General features: G+C 40.5%; 1 protein-coding gene across 1 annotated transcript in view; it reads right to left on the reverse strand.

Annotated features, from left to right (window-relative positions):
• The window catches only part of fbxw8 (F-box and WD repeat domain containing 8), a 144,335-nt gene that overhangs the window by 106,720 nt on the left and 13,210 nt on the right, over positions 1-24,405 (reverse strand). Inside the window, exon 4 of the mRNA XM_073065469.1 lies at positions 18,389-18,477. Within this exon, the coding sequence (XP_072921570.1) occupies positions 18,389-18,477 (89 nt within the window). The remainder of the gene's footprint in view (positions 1-18,388; positions 18,478-24,405) is intronic.

Genomic DNA, 24,405 nt, shown 5'->3' on the forward strand with positions numbered 1-24,405 from the left:
CTTGGAGCTTTTATCTGATGTTACAGAACAGCAACTAGAATAACATTGTGCCAAAAAATTAAGACCATTTAAAAAAAAATTATGTTTTGTTTCCAATCTCCCTTAGGCCATCTCGTCTAACTGCTGACAGACTGTTAGACAAGATGGCCTAAGGGAACATCTTAGGAACAAACTGCTGTTGTCATCTTTTGGAGTACCCCTAAACCAGTTTAAAGCACTGAAAACTTCCCTGTTTAAGAGATTTCATCCAACATTATCTTGAAAACAAGAAACACAAACGAAGTGCTGGAGATCTCAACAGATGAGGCAGCATCTATGGAGACAAACGAGAGTTAACATTTTGGACCAAGACCCTTCATCAAAACATAAAATGTCAAATCTTTTATTACTCTGCATAGAGGCTGCCTGACTTGCTGAGTTGTTCCAGCATTTTGTGTGTGTTACTCTGGATTTTAGCATCTGCAAAGTTTTTTTCTTAAAGTTTATGAATTTACAGTCATTGTAACTGCCAGCATAACACTGCTGCAAACCCAGTCTAAAGACCTAGAAAGTTATACCTTATATTGCCCAGAGGTGGAAAATCAGCCCCACTCTGTAAACCATAAAAACTATTTCTATATTAAGATCCTTGAACAGTTCTGTTTTCAAAATTCAAACATTAATTGATCTGAGGACTTTGTACAACAGAAGCTTCAGATGTGGATGGCATGGTAGAAATTGAGAAATTTAAATAGTATTACTTATTTCATAGGGACAGCAATTTGATCTAAATTTTACATTTTTCTCTGCAGGTAACTGTGTGTGTCATTGTTTATAGAGATTTAAATCTAATAAAACAATGTGATCCACTTTCATTTGATGAAATTAACACACTAAATTTTCATTATTGTTCATATGGAAGATTAAGATTCACTGTTCCAAATCTCAGGGAACCTTATGAACTGGCTTGTGGGCTTGTCAAAGTTAGCAGATGTCTGTGTCGGGAATGGATCAATATTCAGTTACAACTCCATTATTGGCATCAAGAACTCTCAATACAGGTAACAAGGTTAAAGGTGTCTCTACTTCGCTCTAACAATGTGTGTTAATTAATGTTGGTAAAACAACCATTTGGTATTATGGCATAAATCTTCTCCATCTTTAACTCTCCTTTTGTCCCAAAGGGACCTGTTAATTATGCAAAATTCCAGTTAGCTCCAGACCTCGAACGAAAGTTTATTGTAAGTGACAGAGGTTAATGAACTTTGTGTCAACTGTAAGATAGATAAGACCACCATGTTTATAATTTGTGAAATACCCAAGGCGTGAAAAGATAGTGTACCACTTTACCATAAATCTCACTGATAGCACTCCTACACTAGTTATACAGATGAAAAATGTTTAGTTATGAACCTTGCTCTCTGCCAAGTTAAGCAGTTAAAGGTCGGATAACAGAAGGGTTGTTAATGCTATTAAATTTTCTGGCTTCAACTCTATATAGCAACCCCTTGCAAAAATGCTTAAGTATGGATGATGGATATGGATATGAACATGCTCTGCCACTCCAAACCATCAAATACAAGAAAAAGGCTATTGGAACAGAATATTGTAAGTTGCACATTTCTGTAGATTTCTCATCATTTTTATGACAAAAGTGTGCAATCCCATTAATTCCAAACTTGTTTATTGAGTTTGATCACTTCCAATATCCTAAGTCAATCAATATCATTTGTATCATGAATACTGTAGCACCATGGCAATCTTCTCCCATCAACTAGAAAAATACACCTGGTTTGCCAATAAAGATGAGGATAATAATTCAGGGGATGACACTTCTTTAGTAATGTGTAGAAGCAATTTATTCTCCAAATGCAGATAAAAGCTTCTTCTTGAGGCTTTACCCCAAATTCAGAAAAGTGTACCCCTAAAGGACTAAGACTTTCACCCACCCAGATTTCATATCCTTTTTCAGCCACTCTACAACCTGCTGGAATCTAAATGTAGATTACCCTATTCAATTCACATAACACCCTTATAGCAACACACACAAAATGCTGGTGGAACACAGCAGGCCAGGCAGCATCTATAAGGAGAAGCACTGTCGACATTTTGGGCCGAGACCCTTCGTCAGGACTAACTGAAAAGAAAGATAGTAAGAGATTTGAAAGTAGTGGGGGGAGGGGGAAATGCAAAATGATAGGAGAAGACCAGAGGGGGTGGGATGAAGCTAAGAGCTGGAAAGGTGATTGGCGTAAGTGATACAGAGCTGGAGAAGGGAAAGGATCATGGGACAGAAGGCCTCGAGAGAAAGAAAGAGGGAGGGGGGGAAGCACCAGAGGGAGATGGAGAACAGGCAGAGTGATGGGCAGAGTGAGAGAAAAAAACAAACAACTAAATATGTCAGGGATGGGATCAGAAGGGGAGGAGGGGCATTAACGGAAGTTAGAGAAGTCAATGTTCATGCCATCAGGTTGGAGGCTACCCAACCGGTGTATAAGGTGTTGTTCCTCCAACCTGAGTTTGGATTCATTTTGACAGTAGAGGAGGCCATGGATAGACATATCAGAATGGGAATGGGACGTGGAATTAAAATGTGTGGCCACTGGGAGATCCTGCTTTCTCTGGCGGACCGAACGTTGGTGTTCAGCGAAACGGTCTCCCAGTCTGCGTCAGGTCTAACCAATATATAAAAGGCCACACTGGGAGCACCGGACGCAGTATACCACACCAGCTGACTCACAGGTGAAGTGTCGCCTTACCTGGAAGGACTGTCTAGGGCCCTGAATGGTGGTGAGGGAAGAAGTGTAAGGGCAGGTGTAGCACTTGTTCCGCTTACAAGTGCCAGGAGGGAGATCGGTGGGAAGGGATGGGGGGGACGAGTGGACAAGGGAGTCGTATAGGGAGCGATCCCTGTGGAATGCAGAAAGAGGGGGGGAGGGAAAGATGTGCTTGGTAGTGGGATCCCGTTGGAGGTGGCGGAAGTTACGGAGATTTATATGTTGGACCTGAAGGCTGGTGGGGTGGTAGGTGAGGACAAGGGGAACCCTATCCCCAATGGAGTGGCAGGCGGATGGGGTGAGGGCAGATGTGCGGGAAATGGGAGAGATGCGTTTGAGAGCAGAGTTGATGGTGGAAGAAGGGAAACCCCTTTGTTTAAAAAAGGAAGACATCTCCTTCGTCCTGGAATGAAAAGCCTCATCCTGAGAGCAGATGCGGCGGACATGGAGGAATTGTGAGAAGGGGATAGCATTTTTGCAAGAGACAGGGTGGGAAGAAGAATAGTCCAGGTAGCTGTGAGAGTCTGTAGGCTTATAGTAGATATCAGTAGATAAGCCGTCTCCAGAGATGGAGACAGAAAGATCAAGAAAGGGGAGGGAAGTGGCAAAAATGGACCAGGTAAATTTGAGTGCAGGGTGAAAGTTGGAGGCAAAGTTAATGAAGTCAACAAGCTCAGCATGCGTGCAGGGGGCAGCTCCAATGCAGTCGTCGATGTAGTGAAGGAAAAGAGGGGGACGGATACCCGTATAGACTTGGAACATGGACTGTTCCACAAAGCCAACAAAAAGGCAGGCATAACTGGGACCCATACAGGTGCCCATGGTACACCCTTGGTTTGGAGGCCACCATTCAGGGCCCCTGACAGTCCTTCCAGGTGAGGCAACACTTCACCTGTGAGTCAGCTGGTGTGGTATACTGCGTCCAGTGCTCCCGGTGTGGCCTTTTGTATATTGGTGAGACCCGACGCAGACTGGGAGACCGTTTCGCTGAATACCTATGCTCAGTCCGCCAGAGAAAGCAGGATCTCCCAGTGGCCACACATTTTAATTCCACGTCCCATTCCCATTCTGATATGTCTATCCATGGCCTCCTCTACTGTCAAAATGAATCCAAACTCAGGTTGGAGGAACAACACCTTATATACAGGCTGGGTAGCCTCCAACCTGATGGCATGAACATTGACTTCTCTAACTTCCGTTAATGCCCCTCCTCCCCTTCTTATCCCATCCCTGACATATTTAGTTGTTTGTTTGTTTTTTTCTCTCTCTCTGCCCATCACTCTGCCTGTTCTCCATCTTCCTCTAGTGCTTCCCCCCCTTCCCACTTTCTTTCTCCCGAGGCCTCCCGTCCCATGATCCTTTCCCTTCTCCAGCTCTGTATCACTTTCGCCAATCACCTTTCCAGCTCTTAGCTTCATCCCACCCCCTCCGGTCTTCTCCTATCATTTCGCATTTCCCCCTCCCCCCACTACTTTCAAATCTCTTTCTATTTTTCCTTTCAGTTAAGTCCTGACGAAGGGTCTTGGCCCGAAACCTCGACAGTGCTCCTCCTTATAGATGCTGCCTGGTCTGCTGTGTTCCACCAGCATTTTGTGTGTGCTGTTTGAATTACCAGCATCTGCAGATTTCCTCGTGTACACCCTTATAGCAAGTGGCTTCTCTTTCTATAGCCTAGTCTAGATTTTAAGGACCAAACACAATTCCCCACCACAGTTATTGCCCGACTTGCTGAGTTCCTCCAGCATTTTCTTAGTGTTGGCTCAAGATTTCCATCATTTTCAGAATCTGTTATGTTTCAGATGAGAAAATTTGTTCTGTGCAATTGTGATGATGGGAAATAAGGCAAATTAACTGGGAAAAACAGACAACACAAACTGTAGATTATGGATTGTAAAAAAAAAAATCTGGTCTTTTCTGGGAACAAAAGAGATGAGAATGAAATTTATAGGGCAATTATTTACAATTGTACTAATTTTCACAAAAATAATTAAGACCAAAAATTATTCATTTATTGTTTATAGATAGGAACTAGACATTAATGATAATAAAACTTGTTGCCATACCCTTGAGAAAAGTGGAGCTGAGCCACCTTCCCAAATATACATCTGTATATCTGACCAGACAAGGAACTTCATAATTTTGACTCAGCAATAACGATGACTTACTGTACATTCCCAAACCAAAAGCCGTCGATGAACCAGGAGGTACGGCGTCTGCTGAAGGCTAGATCTGTGGCATTCATAGGCATTCTGGCCTGTACCAGAAAACCAGGTATGATTTGCGAAGGGCTATTTCAAGGGCAAAGGGAAAATTTCGAATGAGGTTGCAGGCGACATTGGGTGCACAGCAACTCTGGCAGGGTTTGCAGGACATTACTTCCTATAAAGCGAACCCCAATAGCATGAATGGCAGCAATGCTTCACTACCAGATGAACTCAATGCCTTCTATACCCGCTTTGAAAGGGAGAACATAACTACAGCTGTGAAAATTCCTGCTGCACCAGATGGCCCTGTGACCTCTGTCTCAGAAGCTGATGTTACCCTGCCTTTGAAGAGGGTGAACCCTCGCAAGGCGGAAGGTCCAGATGGAGTACCTGGTAAGGCTCTGAAAACTTGTGCCAACCAACTGGCGGGAGTATTCAAGGACATTTTTAACCTCTCACTGCTATGGGCTAAAGTTCCCAATTGCTTCAAAATGGCAACAATTGTACCAGTGCCTATGAAGAATAATGGGAGCTGCCTGAATAACTATTGCCCAGTAGCACTCACATCAAGTGATGAAACGTTTTGAGAGGTTGGTCATGACTAGACTGAACACTTGTCTCAGCAAGGACCTGGACCCATTGCATTTTGCCTATCGCCACAGTAGGTCAACGGCAGACGCAATCTCAATGGCTCTCCACACGACTTTAGACCACCTGGCCAACACAAACGTCCGTGTCAGGATGCTATTCATCGAAAATAGCTCAGCATTTAATACCATCATTCCCACAATCCTGATTAAGAAATTGCAGAACCTGGGACTCTGTACCTCCCTCTGCAATTGAATCCTCGACTTCCTAACCGGAAGACCACAATCTGTGCGGATTGGTGATAACATATCCTCTTTGCTGACGATCAACACTGGTGCACCTCAGGGGTGTGTGCTTAGCCCACTGCTCTACTCGCTCTATACCCATGACTGTGTGGCTAGGCACAGCTCATTAACCGTCTATAAATTTGCAAATGATACAACCATTGTTGGTAGAATCTCAGGTGGTGATGAGAGGGCGTACAGGAGTGAGATATGTCAACTAGTGGAGTGGTGCCGCAGCAACAACCTGGCAGTCAACGTCAGTAAGATGAAAGAGCTGATTGTGGTTTCAGGAAGGGTAAGACGAAGGAACACATACCAATCCTCATAGAGGAATCAGAAGTGGAGAGAGTGAGCAGTTTCAAGTTCCTGCATGTCAAGATCTCTGAGGATCTAACCTGGTCCCAAAATATTGATGTAGTTATAAAGTAAGCAAGACAACAGTGAAATTTCATTTGGAGTTTGAAGAGATTTGGCATATCAACAAATACACTCAAAAACTTCTACAGATGTACCGTGGAGAGCATTCTGACAGGCTGCATCACTGTCTGGTATGGAGGAGCTACTGCACAGAACCGAAAGAAGTTGCAGTGGGTTGTAAATCTAGTCGGCTCCATCTTGGGTACTAGCCTACAAAGTACCCAGGACATCATCAGGGAGCCTTGTCTCAGAAAGGCAGCATCCGTTATTAAGGACCTCCAGCACCCAGGGGATGCGCTTTTCTCACTGTTACCATCAGGTAGGAGGTACAGAAGCCTGAAGATACACACTCAGCAATTCAGAAATGGCTTCTTCCCCTCTGCCATCCAATTCCTAAATGGACATTGAACCTTTGGACACTACCTAAAAAAAAATACACAGTATTTCTGATTTTTGCACGTTTTTAATCTATTCAATATTTGTATACTATAATTGATTTACTTATTTATTCATTATTATTTTATTTATCATTTTTTCTCTCTTCTATATTATGTATTGCATTGAACTGCTAAGTTAACACATTTCATGTCACATGCCAGTGATAATAAACCTGACTCTGATCAACAAATCTACTTCCAAATCTGGATGGTATGTCAATTGATAGGAAATTTGAAGCTGGTAGCACTTCAATGCCCACATCACCGATAGAAGTCATAGGTTTGGGAGTTCCGAAGATAAAAAAATGCAGATACAGTGCATCGATAGAGATGACACACTGCTGCCAAGTTATATCAATGGTGGAACAGTGAACAGGGAGCTAATCAACCAGCCTGTTCCCCCCACCCCACCCCAAATAATGTTGAGCTTCATTTCAAGTTTTCTTTTAAGGAAGCATTCCATCATACTCTGGACTTATTTCTCCCTGACAGTGAAACATATTCTCTATAAGACCATAAGAAATATAGGAGCAGAATTAGGCTATTTGGCCCACCGGGCCTGGTCTGTCATTTCTTCATAGAAGAGCCAGTTTTCCTCCTCATCTACGTTCTAAAAGGACACCACTCTATTCTGAGGCCATGACCTCTGGTCTTACTCTCCTACCATAGAAAACACCCTCTCCACATTCACTCCATCACGGTCTTTCACCATTTGATAGTTTTCAATAGGTTTCTCATTCTTCTGAATACAGGCTTGGAGACATCAAACGCTCTTCATATGACAAGCCATTCAATCCTGGAATCATTTTCGTGAACCTTCTTTGAACCCTCTCCAGTTTCAGCACATCCTTTCTAAGGAGCCCAAACCTGCTCACAATGCTCCAAGTAAGGCCTCGCCAGTGCTTTAGAGAGTCTCAACGTTGATTCCTTGCTTTTATATTCCAGTCCTCTTGAAATGAATGCTAACATTGCATTTGCCTTCTTCACCACAGGCTCAACCTGCAAATTAACCTTTAGGGAAACCTGCACAAGGACTCCCAAATCCCATTGTGCCTCAGGTTTTTGTATTTTCTCTCCATTTAGAAAATAGTTAACCCTTTCATATCTACCAAAGTGCATGACCATACACTTCCTTAAACTGTATTCCACCTGCCATTTCTTTGCCCATTCTCCTAATCTGTCTGTCCTTCTGTAGCCTCTGTACTTCCTCAAAACTACCTGCCTCTCCACCTATCTTCATATCCATTTGCAAACTTTGCAACAAAAACATCAGTTCTATCACCCAAATCATTGACATGAATTGGTCCCAGTACAGACCCGTGTGGAACACTACTAGTCACCATCAGCCAGTCAGAAAAGACTTCCTTTTTTTCCTCACTCTTTACCTCCTGCCAGTCAGCCACTGCTTTATCCATGCTAGAATCTTTCCTGTAATACCATGGGCTCAGCCTCATGTGTGGCACCTTGTTAAAGGCCTTCTGAAAACCCAAGTACACAATTTCAACCGATTCTCCTTTGTTATTTCTTCAAAGAATTCCAACAGATTTGATGGGCAAGATTTTCCCTTGAGGAAATCATACTGACTACAGCCTATTTTTATCATGTGTCTCCAAGTTTCTTGAACCACATCCTTAACAATCGACTCCAACATCTTCCCAACCACTGAGATCAGACTAACTGGCCAATAATTTTAAAAGGCCTGAACAGATTAGATATGGCAAAGTTATTTCCCAGGGTAGGGGATTCTAGGACAAGAGAGCATGACTTCAGGATTGAAGGACATCCATTTAGAACAGATGTGGAGAAATTACTTTAGTCAGAGGGTAGTAAATCTGTGGAATTAGTCGCCACGAGCAGCTGTGGAGGCCAAGTCATTGGGTGCACTTAAGGCAGAGATAGATAGGTTCTTGATTAGCCATGACATCAAAGGGTATGGGGAGAAGGCAGGGGAATGGGGATGACTGGAAGAATTGGATCAGCCCATGATTGAATAGTGGAGCAGACTCGATGGGCTGAATGGCCTATATCTTATGGTCTTGTAATTTCCTTTCTTCTATTCCTCTCCCTTCTTGAAGAGTGGAGTGACATTTGCTATCTTCCACTCTTCCGGAACCATTCCAGAATCCAGTGGTTCTTGAAGGATCATTACTAATGCCTCCACAATCTCCTCAGCCACCTCTTTCAGAACCCTGGGGTGTACACTATCTGGTCCAGGTGTCTTATCTACCTTTCAGTTTCCCATGAAACTTCTCTTTAGTAACGGTAACTTCACACACTTCATGACTCCTGACACCTGGAACTTCCACCATGCTGCTAGTGTCTTCTGCAGTGAAGAATGATGCAAAATACTTACCCAGTTCACTCGACAATCCTTGTCCCTGTATTACTACCTCTCCAGAATTGTTTTCCAGCGGTTTGACAAACGCTCTCGCCTCTCTTTTATATTGTAATTTTGCCCTATCATCAGCCTCTCCTTGCTAGGAATCTCACTACACATTGCCTCCATTTGTGAAACAACTACCTCATCTTCAGCAGTATCACTCTGCCAAACTAGTTTAAACCCACCCGAACAACTCTAGCCAATCTGCCCACAAGGATATTGGACCCCCTCAGGTTCAGGTGCAACCCGTCCCTTTTGTACAGGTCAAACTTTCCCCAGAAGATATCCCAGTGATCCATAAATCTGGCCCTGCATCAGTTCCTCAGCAGCCACACATTCACCTGCCAAATCATCCTATTTTTACCCATACTGGCACGTGGCACAGGCAGCAATACAGAAATTATTACGTACACAACGCTGGAGGAACTCAGCAGGTCAGGCAGCATCCATGAGAAAAGAGTAGCCAACGTTTCGGGCCGAGACTCTTCATCAGGAAGGGGGGGGGGAAAGCAAGGGCCGAAGCCCAGTCAAAACTTTGCAACAAAAATTATTACCCTGGAGGTCCTCTTTCTCAGCTCTCTATCTAGCTCCCTAAAATCTCTCTCCAGGACCTCCTCACTTTATATACCTGTGTCACTGGTGCCAATATGTATCAAGAATTCTGGCTGCTCACCCTCACCCTTGAGAATGCCATGCACCTGATCTGAGACATCCCTGATCCTGGCACCAGGGAGGCAACATACCAACTGGGTGTCCCTATCGTGCCCACAGACCCTAGAACCTGTTCCTCTGACTAAGGAACCTCCTATCAACACTGCAGTCTTCTGCACCTCTCTGCTCTCCTAAGCCACAGCATCAGAGTCAGTGCCATAGATCCGGTTATTGTGGCTCCCCCCAGAAGGTTGTTCTCCTCAATAGTATCTAAAGTTATTTACCTATTACTGAGGGAAACGCCCACAGGTGTACTCTGCACTGGCTGTGCACTTCCCCTCCTTCTCCTGACAGTCACCCAATTACTTGCCTCCTGTAAACTAGGGTAACTACCTCCATGTAGCTCCTGTCTATCACCTCCTCATTCTCCCATATGAGTCAGAGGTCATCAACCTGCAGCTTCAGTTCCTTAATATGCTCTCACAGGAACTGCAGCACAGTGCACCTGGTGCAGATGTGTTTATCTGGGAGACTGGAGGTCTCCAGGACTTCGCACATCCCACACACAGTATAAAACACTGCTCCTTGAGTCATTCTCACTATACTATGCACTAATAGATGAAAAATGAACAAATAAGAACAGAGAGTGTAACTTACAATACAATTTACTTCACCCAAACCTGACTTCGTGCAAGCCCAATCAGCCAAAGCCACTCTAAAGACTGGCACACTCCAAAACAATGGTTGCTCTCTAATATAACTATTTGCCATACAATAACAAATTTTTGATTTAACCTTCAAGTAACTGAATCTATTCACATTTTAGTCAACATGACCCAAGTATGTCGATGATATAGGCTTTTAGGACAAAATTTCATGATAACTTTTAGTATTAACTACTTTTGTGAATAATTATAAATAATTACTCTATAAATCTTATTCTCAATCTCCGTTGTTCCCATAAAAGACCAATGATGCTCTTTTACAACCCATAAACCAGTTTATGGCAACTATTTTTCCTCAATTTGCCATATTTCCCATCATTTCAATTGCACTCAACAAATTCTCTCATCTTAAACATGAGATTTGCATACACATACATATATACGCACAGTTCTGACATTATAGTGAAGTGAAATTCATTTATAAAGCAGTTAAAAATGTGTGTGTTGGCATGTGGCCTAGTGGATAAGGAATCAGTCTAGTGCTCTGAAAGTGACTGGTTCCAGCCTCAGCTGAGGCAGTGTGTTGTGTCCTTGAGCAAGGAACCTAACAACATACAGCTCTGTGACGACACCAGTGCCAAGCTGCTTGGGTCCTAGTGCCCTTTCCTTGGACAACATCGGTAACATGGAGAGGGGAAGACTTGCAGCTTGGGCAACTGCCGGTCTCCCTTACAACCCTGCCCAGGCCTGCGCCCTGGAAACCTTCCAAGGCTCAAATCCATGGTCTCACGAGACTGACAGATGCCTATAAAAATGTAATTTGAAGAACTTCTGTAGCTGTGTGTCAGAATCAGAATCAGGTTTAATATCACTGGCATACATTGTGAAATTTGTTGCTTTGTGGCAGCAGTACAATGGCATACATAATTAACAATTAAACAAGTAAGGCAAAGAGAGAAAATTAAGTAGTGTTTGTGGATTCATTGCCCGTTCAGAAATCTGGTGGCAGAGGGGAAGAAGCTGCTCCTAAAACAATGAATTAGAGTCTCCGATAGCTCCTGCTTAATGGTGCCAATGAGAAGAGGGCATGTCCTGGGTGATGGGAGTCCTTAATGATGGACATCGCCTTGTTGAGGCATCGCTACCTGATTCTGATACTGACACACAGCTAGTCCATACCATTAGCTTCAAATCAACAAAAGTACTAGGATGGAGCCAAATAGGGCTCCATCAAGTGGTGAATTTTCCACTTGATTCACACAGACCTCAAGTTCATTGATGCTATTGACAACTGTAGTCAATTCACCTTTATAATCCATTGTCTTTGTTATGTATAGACTGGTCCAAGCAGGGAAAAATTGAGTATTTATGGATAAATTTCCCTTGATATTAGCATTGACAACAAATTGTATTAATTTTCTGATGATTGAGAATAGCGTTAAGGAGCTGAATGTGACCATCTGGAAATTCACAATGAAAGAATTATGCAGTACAGAAACAGGCCTTTCAGCCCAACTTGTCCTTGTCACACAAGGTCCCTTTCAGAGCTAATCCCACTTGCTTGCTTTTAGCCCAAATGTTCTTTGAATTTATCTGGTAGTTGCAAACAGGTCACACTGTTGAAATTTCCATACTGACAAATATAATGGTATTGTTGTATATAGTTGTAATAATATCACTATAGCACCATTAATATTGTAGTAACAGTTATTATTACTATCACCCTTAGCAACAGGCACAAACCACCAATAGTTATGCAGCAAAATTTTCATCACTGCAGTCAGAATATAATCTTTTGTTTCCTAACATGTAGTGGAATGAATTAATAACTGTCTTCAAAAGATGGTAGGTCCTTCACAAGATGGCAAAAAACGGATCTTCCACTGAATGCTTTAAATTTCAGACAGTTGCAAATTTTTCACTTTTCTTTTCCACTAGAATCCATGATCATTGGGAACGGGTATATTGTGAAGGTTCCTCTTGTTACTTCTTTGATTCATTATTAGACCTGGAAGGACTTCAGTACTTTGCCCTGATTTACTGTTTTTAAGATCTCTTAACTCTGTCTGTGGCCTAGAGCTCTTGGAATTTAGCAGTCCAGTACTTTAGCTACAGCAAGCTGGCACCTCATTGTTAGTTACCTGTAGTCAATGCCTTTGGCATATTCTTCAAATTAACTCCAAACCTCAGAGGTAACAATATAGACAAAAGTGCTCAATGAAGGTGGACTCTAAATCTGGTGCTGTTAGTATGACATCATGGATATCCAATTGTAAGCCTCTTCCAACGTAGATGATTGTGAGAAGGGCTTTGCAATGTCTGAGAACTCTCAGAAAGTTGACACTCCATGAGCAGCAACAAATTTGGAGGATCTTGACTGAAGATCTGCCACATTATGACTTTTATTTTTAAAAAAGTCCTGTTACCACATACCAGATAATAAATTCTAACATTTACACTACAACTAATGACAAGCTGAATATTTTATTGTTCTATGCTTTCTCCTGTTGCAGTGCCTCTGTTATTAAATAAAGTAACAATTTCTTAGAGAACTTACATTTAATGCTTAGCCAATAAACTACACACAAGGGGTTTATGTTGCTCATTTATTCCAATCCTACTTAAAGACAACAAGACTATTAAATTGTCCTCTTGTCTTTTTACCTTAAATGTTAAATTATGGTTTGTACTCCACAGTGAAACAAAACAATCCATTGTTTTTTTTGAGTGGAAGCACAATAGACAGGGTACACCAGTCTTTCTTAATCCTCTGGCTCCCATCCAGTGCCACGTTTTAAATGTTTTGAGAATGGGACATTCACACTTTAACATACAACCAAAAAACAAAGTTGAACAACTTTTAGCACCAGCATATCGATAGTATAAAAGCATTGCAAAGGTTTTCACGAATTTCATGCAGAAAGTAGAAAAGATTAAATTTATGTATCAAATTATTTTCAGAATGACTCAGAATTCCAACAAACAAATTCAGTGCTTTTGGAGCCTCATGATCAGTGTAAGGTTGTAAATTGAAGAAATTATATACTTTATAGAAACATTCTATAACTATCTTCTAATAAATCTTACAATATACTGTAACTCACAATTATAATAAAAATCAATGATTTTCCCCCACACAAAATCAAATTGTACATAAGGATTAACAAAATTCAGCAACAATGAGAACAGATTACTGATCTAACAAATGTCCTCAAAGCTTTATTAGTAGCACAGTGCTGTCAATTCTAGTTCAACAAACAATTGGGTACATAAATAAAATATGAAGGGTCATCCAAGCTCAGCTTTAAGATTGTAAGACAATACTTCTATTGTGGTCATGAACTCCAAATAGGGTAACCACATCACCTCAACTTTCAAATATTTATATCTGCATAATGTTGCAACTGAAAGGTAAATAAGTGAGAAATTTATAATGTGATCAGTCTAATGTGATGCAACACATCCGGGCTCACAAAGGAACTCACCGGCAGGTGGTGAGAGTGGGCTCCCTCACCTCTGCCCCTCAACACAGGTGCCCCTCAGGGCTGCATACTAAGCCCCCTTCTTTACTCTCTGTATTCCCATGACAGTGTCGCCACCCACAGTTCCAATCTGCTAATTAAATTTGCTGATGACACTACACTGATTGGCCTACTCAAATAATAATGAGGCAGCCTACAGAGAGGAAGTCATCACCCTGACACAGTGGTGTCAAGAAAACAACCTCTCCCTCAACGCTTCAAAAACAAAGGAGCTGGTTGTGGACTACAGGAGGAATGGAGACGGGCTAACTCCTATTGACATCAATGGATCTGGGTTGAGAGGGTGAACAGCTTTAAGTTCCTTGGCATAAACACCACTGAGGATCTCATGTGGTCTGTACATACCGGCTGTGTGGTGAAAAAGGCACAACAGCACCTCTTTCACCTCAGATGGTTGAAGAAGTTTGGTATGGGCCCCCAAATCCTAAGAACTTTCTACAGGGTCATGATTGAGAGCATCCTGGCTGGCTGTGTTACTGACTGCCTGGTATGGGAACTGTACTTCCCTCAATCGCAGGACTCTGCAGAGAGTTGAGCGGACAGCCCAGCACATCTGTAAATGTAAACTTCCCACTATTCAGGACATATACAAAGAAAGGTGTGTAAAAAGGGCTGAAAGCATCATTGAAGACCCAAATCACCCCAACCATAATCTATTCCAGCTGTTACCATCCGGGAAACAGTACCGCAGCATAAAAGCCAGGACCAACAGACTCCAGGTCAGCTTCTTCCATCAGGCCATCAGACTGTTTAATTCATGCTGACAGAACTATATTTCTATGTTATACTGGTTATCCTGTTGTACGTACTATTTATTATAAATTACTATAATTACACATTTGACTGGACGTAACGTAAAGATTTTTACTCCTCATATCTGAAGGATGTAAGTAATAAAGTCAATTCAATTATTATACTTTGAAGTAAGAATCTACAAAGTTGAGCAAGCAAGCTTGAGCAGTAGAAAGGGTGCTACAGATATGGAGTAGCTAAAAGAAGTATGAGAGGAAAGTGAGAAACTTATCTAACCTGACCCTGATTCCACATTACTATTCTGACAGAATGCGATTTCTCTTCACTTCTAGAACAGAAAACCATGAGGAAAATACTTTCCCAACCATTTCACAACTGGCCATTCAGAGTACCAAGCTCCAAACTGAATGCCTGCATTCAAAATTACAGCAAATACTTTATTTTCTTGGTTAAATTTTAGCTATATAATATCTTTAAAATCATATTTAATCTCCTACTACAATATTCAAGAACTAAACAATCAGACTAAGATCACAGAAGGTATTTGTTTACTGAATTGGACAAAATAACTAATGTTATAAACCTTTAAAAAGAACTACAAACATGACCATGTTTAAGACATTCAGCTGCTTATTAGAACAAAATATCCAATATTCTGGACATGATTTATTTTTCCTTCACTGAACACCATTTTCCCCTATTGCATTTCCATCCAGAAATGACGATTAATATGATTCAGTCAAGGAAATCTTAAAAAAGTAACAATTAATCAGAATGAATTAGCAATTATGCCAGACACAATTACTTCAACCTTGAGATATTGTTTTGTTATTTAGCAATTAGCTTGTTTAAAGCAGAGCTAAAGTGGAGTTAAATGTCAACAATACAAAAGCCAGGTCACTTTTTTGTATCCCAATTTGGTTTATTATTTCAGGAGTTTTCAGGATGGAATACATTTCTTCAAAACTGAGAAGAGATCCATAAATTTTCAAAGTTTTTTCTCTATAGACACTTTTAACTCACAGCCATGAGTGATCAAGGATGAACAATAATTAACTTTCCCTGCAACACTGTATGATAGTTTATTATTTCTAATTAATAAGGCCCAGCCACCCAATAAAAAATTAAGATCAAATCTTCTAACTAATCTGAGACAAACTCATATTATGCAATCAAGCCAATTCATCCACTGACCTCCAAAAATATATGTAAAATTAATATTTCCAAGTCATTTGTGTTGGAAGATTGTGGGTATAATACTCCAAGGACTCAAAATATATAATCTACAATTGATTCAGCTACTGAGCATAAACAGCTTGCAATAAGCAGAGTTATGCAATCAAATCAAAGTTCTGCAGTTTTGACATATTTAGTCATGAACGAGACTGGGCAATGAAACAGGTAAGGGGGAAAGGAAGAGGAGGAGGAGGACTCCATTATCACTGATGGAGGGTCTCAGCATGAGTGCCAAGAAATAAGCTGAACTGTTTACAATTAACTTAACAGGAACAATCAAATGAACAATCCATCTCAGCTTTCTACTGAAGAATCTTCAATATTTGAAATCAGTCTTCAGCCAATTCAAATCACTCTGTATGACATCAAGAAGCAGCTGAAGCACTGGATAGAAAAAGTACAATGACACCAACCACCCTCCTGCTTAAAACACTGGAGTCCCATGCTCCAGAACATTTTGTGCCATCAGCAAATGGCCGGTGTTGCCAATATTGCTGCCAAACACCCCTCATTTTACTATAATCTGCTCATCAATGTTCAATTTGTGATGTGCCAGGATTACTCAGATCCAGACCTCATTACAACACTGGTCAAAATAAGGAAGAAAGAAGTGAATTCCAGAGTCGAGCTTTAGATCGGCTGCCATGTAGAATTTGACTGAGACAAGCGATAAAGATCCTTGATAATACTAAAGTTAATGGGCTTCAAGGGAAAACATTCCACTGGTTGGGGTTAAAATATTGGCTAACGTAAAAAGCAATTTCATCTTCACACCCAAAGTGCATGGAGTACTTCAAAAGTCCATCAAATTTTACATGCTGTTTCATTGTTTACATCCAAAAATTACTGTTCCATTTCTTTCCCCACACATATTTACAATAATAAGTGCAATGAAAATTCATAATATTGTTATCCAAAGTAAAACTGAAGTCACTATACACATTACACAATGACAAAATACTTATTCCCATCAATTAAGGATATTTGAAAGGTTTTAAATTTTTCTTACATTGAGAGAGAATTTACAAGCATATTAAACATATGTAGTATAACATAAATTGTAAAGAAAATCCAATTAAATTATATACATTGAGCCTGCAAAGAGCAGAGTTAAGCAAGCCACAACCAATCATATTAAAGCCCTGCAGTTTTGATATATTTAGTCATGAATGAAATTGGTAAGGGGAGGAGGAGGATAAAAGGCTATCAACGATGGAGGGGCTCAGTATGTGTGTCAATAACAAAGCTGAACTCACTCTATATGATATCAAGAAACAGCTGAAGCACTGGATACAACTAAGACAATGGAACCATTCACCCTCCTGGTTATAGCACTGGAGTCTCATGTTCCAGGACAATATGTACCATTAGCAAATGGATGGTGTCGTCAGCATAGCGTCCTTTCACCAAGATGGTGCCAGTGACCAACAGGAATAACATGACGTCCTGCAGACAGTTCACAAAACTACTACTTGTTCTCCCTTTTTTATATATACTTCTACTACTAATCTGTGTGCGATGGGAGCCTGTAATTTACATGTTGACAATGTATTTTTTGGGCTGACTGAGCAATCTGGCACTTTTGCTGTCTCTAAAGGAATACAGAATGGTCAACAGCAAGGTTGGGAGCGAAATGTAAGAACTAATGGCAGAGCACGGACCCATAATCAGATCCAATTCTCAACCAACTCAGCAATTGAAGTGTTGAGCAAGAATGAAAGATTGAAATCAACAAAGAGAAGAGCCGAAGGCAAGCGGGTGTTCAGAGCCATCTGTTTGCATTTGATAGGTCTCGCTCTCCCTCTTGCTCGCTGCCGCCAGAGGAAGGTGCAGGGCTTTGGGCAAGGTTTGATTGGCACAGTTTGTGAATTGGAGTCATTTTTATAGGGCTCTGCAGTTCATGTTATACATGTTTCTGGTTTCTCCTTTTTTATTGCTATTTTGTGTGAGTTTGATCGGGGCAGAATGGATCAGCGGCATGCAGTCAACGAACAACACAGCACTAAATTGAACTGAACTGAACTAAACTAAACATTTCTAGACTGTTTAAAGGACTCGGCGGTTTGATGTGTAATATTTTGTGTGTTATTCGTTTGTTTTCTGCCGTATGAGTGATTTGTTCTTTATTTGAGCGATGGGTGTTTGTTGTTTACTTTGAATGGGTTCCATGTTGTTTCTGTATTACATGGCTGTCTGCAGGAAGGCAAATCTATGTTACGTGGCTGTCTGCAGGGTTGTATACAGCACACATACTTTGATAACAAATGTACTTTGAAACTTTAACTTATGCATACAACTCATAAATTTTTTTTTAATCAAATAAATTAGAAACATTTTAACCTCACATTTATTTGGCCCCTAACCCTCAATAAGATTGTTGCCATCTAGCTACTCCTGGAGTTATCTTATTATTCTTATCTCTATGGCAATGTCATGGTAAGGTTGAAAAATTCAATTACTTTGACATTTTCTTACCCAGAAACTACCATTCCATTGCATGAATGTGCATCACATAATATTCCTCCAACATCATACTGTAACTGGCTTGCAGCTCCAATACGATTCTGTAGGAAATAAGAAAGTCTTGAAGAACATCAAAAGAAACATTCAAGCTTAATCACATTTAATTATCACTTTCACAACAAATCTTGTACATAATGCTCACTAAAATAATCAGCAAAAACCTGGATTTGTGTGTGCAACTGTAACCCACACTAAGTTAATGGGAACTTGTATTAAGATGCAGTTTGATCACTTCAAACTTACCAGCCAAAGTAAAGAATATCTACTGCTTTGTCAATATTGACAATATTTAAATATGGATACAAAACTGAAACTTAGAGTTTAACATGGGAAAGTAGTTAGAACACTTGTAATTTAAACATTTGAGACACAAGACAGAATCATGCTATAGAAATTATTTAATAGGTTTAAGTTTTTGATGAAAGGTGTTGTATTGGTTTCAAGAGACTAAGTTTTAAAACAATTAGCATACAGGGACACAGGCAGAAAGATCTGTCTCTTATTAGTAACATATAGAAAATATGAAATTTACACGCCTTCCCCAGGGTGCTATAGGGTTCTGTTTCTTTGAGCTGTTTGTAATCTAATTTGCATAATGGAAATGCAGCCAAGAACAAGTTTGTAAGTGACAGAAGATGCCTGCAGCTTTACAGCAGCTATCAAATCCACTAACTTATGTTTGGGATCTCCCAAATAACCATTCACACATATGGGCTGTACCTAAATTTTTAAGCAGTGGATAACCTGTAATTAATCATTACATAATCATAGCCAAAACATTGCCATCATTGACATAATAGAGGAAATACACCAATTGAAATGCAGTTATGGATTATTCAGGTGTTATGGAATTATGTGAATAATTCTTCAGGAAATAAAACCTGTTCACAATTTAACTTCAACACATACCTTAAGGCTAGTAAAACCAATCTTTGGTGTGGGACATTCAGATTTATTTATTTAACATTGAGATAGAGCACGGAATAGGCCCTTCCAGCCAAGCTGCTCAGTAACCCCACTATTTAATTCAGTGGGCTGTGGGAGGAAACTGGAGCACCGGGAAGGAAACCACATGGTCACAGGGAAAACATACAAACACCTTACAGGCAGCTGTGGGAATTGAACCTGGGTCGCCTGTACTGTAAAGTGTTGTACTAACCACTATGCTACTGTGCTGCCCATTGACACTACATAGGCAAAGACAATGATCATACACAGGTGAAATTCAGCAGATGCTAGAAATCCAGAGCAACACACACGAGTTGCTGGAGGAACTCAGGTCAGACAGCATCAGGGAAATGAATTTATGCCCCTTTGCTTTTTATATTCCAACTTGAGAAAAGGATTCTGTCCATCTGCCTACTTAAGCCTCTTTTAATTTTGCATACTTTTCTCAGCTCAACTCTCAGCCTCCTTTGCTCCAGAGAGGGGAAAAAAGCCAGCTTTTCCAAACTCTTCTTATAACTTAAGTCCTCCAATCCAGGCAATAATTATAGATGTCCACAAGATCATGACGCTGGTCATTTACATATCAGTTGGGCAATTTAGAATGAAAATAAACTATTATGTAACGCATGGAAAATATTTTAAGCCTTTGATGGTGTAACCTGTCCATTAATAAAAACATTTCACAACATATGCTGGTGATACTAAACCTGATTCTGATTCTAGCCATTGTGCCAGTGTCATGATACATAGTGAGATCAAGAACAAGTGGTAAAGCATTGGCATACAACCGTAAATCTGCATCTCCAAAATAAAACTTTTTGACTTATGAACAAGCAGGGCAGCTTGTCCATAAATTAATACAATCAACAGTAATTCAAACCAATAACAAGACTGAATTGTAACAGACTTATCAAGCATACAGCATTATTCATTTGTTTTTACTCTAATCTATTATATCTCCCACAGATGCAGATGTGCAATGTGGTACTTAATTATTGAAAATATCCGGGGAGCTGGCAGAGGTGGTTGTGTAGGCACAGTTGGTGGTGGCGACGACTACTCTTGGTAAATATTACGCATGTGCTATTTTGTGCAAGACTTTGATTCACTGAGCAACAGAAGCTGTTTTTGTTTTGTTGCATGAGTGAGCACCATTATGAACCATCTGAGATGTACTGGCATCAATGAGGTCATTCTCTAAACATAGTTTCCTGTAGGCTAAATAAGTTAGAAATTTATAGGACCAGAGATATAGAGCAGACTGTTTCTGAATTCAAGCTGTCACCCACTTTTCCATCTACCGCAAATTCGCTTGTATTGGTTCCAGCACCATTTAGAGACTGTGAAAAGAGGATGGATGGAAAGAAGATTTTGAGGGAGTTGCCTTTGGATTTGATTGAAAAAAATACTCTAGCCCTTTAAAAATTAGAGGCATTCATGCCAATCGAGAAAACGTTCAATCCTGTAAACTGGCTAGAAAACAAAATAAACAAATTTGCATTCAACAGTAAGTACTTACAAAGGTCTGCATGATTGAAAGCTGTCAAAATTCAGCTTGATTGCTATTACAGAAACGGATTTACACTAGCAAATAAAGTGCTGTGACACTCACAAAAAGCGAAAATCCTTCTCCACACAACCAGGCTAACAATAAATTAAAGCAGTGCATAATGCTGAAGCAATGTCCCCTGACCACCTTTTGCCAGGTTCATTTTACAATCTGTGCCAGTGTTCACTGATCTCAAATGAGGCACTAAAACTGGCCTCAGTTCACTGGAGCAGTTAGTAAAAATATGCATAGACAGAAACGGAAAAGGCTATTTGGATGAACAGTTGATGAGTAACTGTTACTTATGGAATTATATCCCTTAAAAGCCAGTACCTTCAGAAAAGGGAGGGAAAATAATTGTAAGAAAGGAAAAAGGATCTAGTACTTTTCTGGTGTATATAGAAACATAGAAAATAGGTGCAGGAGTAGGCCATTCGGCCCTTCGAGCCTGCACCACCATTCAGTATGATCATGGCTGATCATCCAACTCAGAACCCTGTACCTGCTTTCTCTCCATACCCTCTGATAGATAGATAGATAGACACTTTATTCATCCCCATGGGGAAATTCAACATTTTTTCCAATGTCCCATACACTTGTTGTAGCAAAACTAATTACATACAATACTTAACTCAGTAAAAATATGATATGCATCTAAATCTCTTTAGCCACAAGGGCCATATCTAACTTCCTCTTAATTATAGCCAATGAACCGGCCTCAACTGTTTCCTGTGGCAGAGAATTCCACAGATTCACCACTCTCTGTGTGAAGAAGTTTTTCCTCATCTCGGTCTTAAAAGGCTTCCCCTTTATCCTTAAACTGTGACCCCTCGTTCTGGACTTCCCCAACATCGGAAACAATCTTCCTGCATCTAGCCTGTCCAATCCCTTTAGAATTTTATACGTTTCACTAAGATCCCCCCTCAATCTTCTAAATTCCAGTGAGTATAAGCCTAGTCGATCCAGTCTTTCTTCATATGAAAGTCCTGCCATCCCAGGAATCAATCTGGTGAAGCTTCTCTGTATTCCCTCTATGGCAAGAATGTCTTTCCTCAGATTAGGGGACCAAAACTGCACACAATACTCCAGGTGCGGTCTCACCAAGGCCTTGTACAACTGCAGTAGAACCTCCCTGCTCCTGTACTCAAATCCTTTTGCTATGAATGCCAACATTCCATTTGCCTTTTTCACCGCCTGCTGTACCTGCATGCCCACCTTCAATGACTGGTGTACAATGACACCCAGGTCTCGTTGCACCTCCCCTTTTCCTAATTGGCCATGAATAAATGACGAATAAATTCCTCTCAGACTTCCAGCTGGGTACAGGCATCGATTTTAACTGATGTTTCAATGACAAACTGTCATCTTTATCAGGGATGATGCTGAGGCATGTCTAGTTCGGTGGTATATGTACCCCTATTGTCCGTCCCTCATGATTAGTTAGTCTTCATCCAATCAGGTTTCCTCTATCCCACCTAGTTTACAATCAAATTCCAGTTCTCACCTACAACGAGACTTCCATCTATTCTACCACCCATTTCCCCTATATTTCCACAGTTTCTTGAAGGATCACCAGAATCCTGAAGAAATATTAGATTAATACCATCCACAAACCCCTGTGTACTATCAATCTACGTAGAAGAATGAGGGGAGAGTTGATAGAGGTATATAAAATTATGATGGGTATAGATAGAGTGTATGCAAGCAGGCTTTTTCCACTGAGGCTAGGGAAGAAAAAAAACAGAGGACATGGGTTAAGGGTGAAGGGGGAAAAGTTTAAAGGGAACATTAGGGGGAGCTTCTTCACACAGAGAGTGGTGCGAGTGTGGAATGAGCTGTCAGATGAAGTTGTAAATGTGGGCTCACTTTTAACATTTAAGAAAAGCTTGGACAGGTACATGGATGAGAGGTGTATGAAGGGATATGGGCCAGGTGCAGATCAGTGGGACTAGGCAGAAAAATGGTTCAGCACAGCCAAGAAGCGCCAAAAGGCCTGTTTCTGTGCTGTAATGTTCTATGGTTCTAAACCCATAAGGAAGCTCAAATCACAGCTTATGTGGGTCAAAGATGACCTGGGACTCAGGGTGGCTGGCGTTTATAGGATTCCCTGTGAATGCGGTGCAGCGCATATCAGCCAGATGGGACAAATGGTGGAAAGCTAGATTAAGGAGCACAGGAGGTGTATCCATTTGGGTTACCTGGAGAAATCGGCAGTAGCAGAACATTGCATTCGCAATGGTCATAGAATTGACTTTGACAGTACAAAACTACTGTGTGGCGCCAATGGCTTTTGGGACTGTTTGGTAAAGGAAGCCACTGAAAAGTAGAGAAAAAGAATTTTAACGAAGACCAAGATCTTGCACTATGTAACATCTGGAATTTGACAGTAAACTAAGTGGGACAGCAGAAACCTGATTGGATGAAGCCTAACCAATCAGGAGGGACAGACAACAGGGGTATATATAACCACCAGACGAGACATCATCCCTGATGAAGATGGCAGAGTTTGTCATTGAAACATCAGTTAAGATCAATGCCTGCACCCGGCTGGAAGCCTGAGAAGAGGTTATTTGTAAAGAAGGAATCTCAGTTTTAAAGGAGGTATTTTGGCTCTGAAAATTAACATTCAGTTTCTTTGATTTGGTTGAAAATAGCTGAATTTCAAAATAGTTTCCCCAAAACAATAAAAGATTTTTAAAATATTCTGATGCCATGTTAAGTGCAAGAGAAAACTCCTCCATGGAAATTCCTACTTGGTATTATTTTGTTAAAACAATTCAAACAAATGACAACTAAAGCAGAACTAAAAGATATCGAGCAAGGAAAATAACTAATTTTTGACAGTGGAATACAAGATTTTGTGTTCATACAAAGTGAGAAACAAACACTTTATTGACAATCATAGACACCTCCCTCAATAGCTTAGCACACCCTTTTGATAAATAATTGGGGCACAAAGACCACAAAGGTACAGGTGTATTTTCTGTCTTATATTAATTCCAATCTCTGTTAGGGCAAGAGTGAAGTTGCAATAATTTGTCTCAACAGCCGTTATTACAGATCGGTGAATTTGCCAGGACTCCTTTTCTTATGCAATCTAATAACTATTGTTTAAAGTTCATTTCTGTATAAAACATAATGACAGTGTACCTAAATAGCTTTTCTCTTTCTGTTAATGACTATACTCAAATGAATAAAGTAGTTAAATAGAACAGTACAGCACAGGACCAGATGATTTGACCAATATAATCGTGAAAAACTAATGAAACAAGTATTTAATCACTTAACTAAACTGATCCCTTCTGCCTACACAATGTCTATATATTCCTCCATTCTCTGCACATTCACGTGAACCTCATTAATGTGAGGCACAGTAAGAGCCTCTTAAATACCTCTATTGTACTTGCCTTCAGTACCACTCCTGGAAGCACATCTCAAGCACCCACCACTCTGTGCAAAAAATCTTGCCCAT

Source organism: Hemitrygon akajei, chromosome 14 (genome assembly GCF_048418815.1).
Source record: "Hemitrygon akajei chromosome 14, sHemAka1.3, whole genome shotgun sequence".
Lineage (NCBI taxonomy): Eukaryota > Metazoa > Chordata > Chondrichthyes > Myliobatiformes > Dasyatidae > Hemitrygon > Hemitrygon akajei.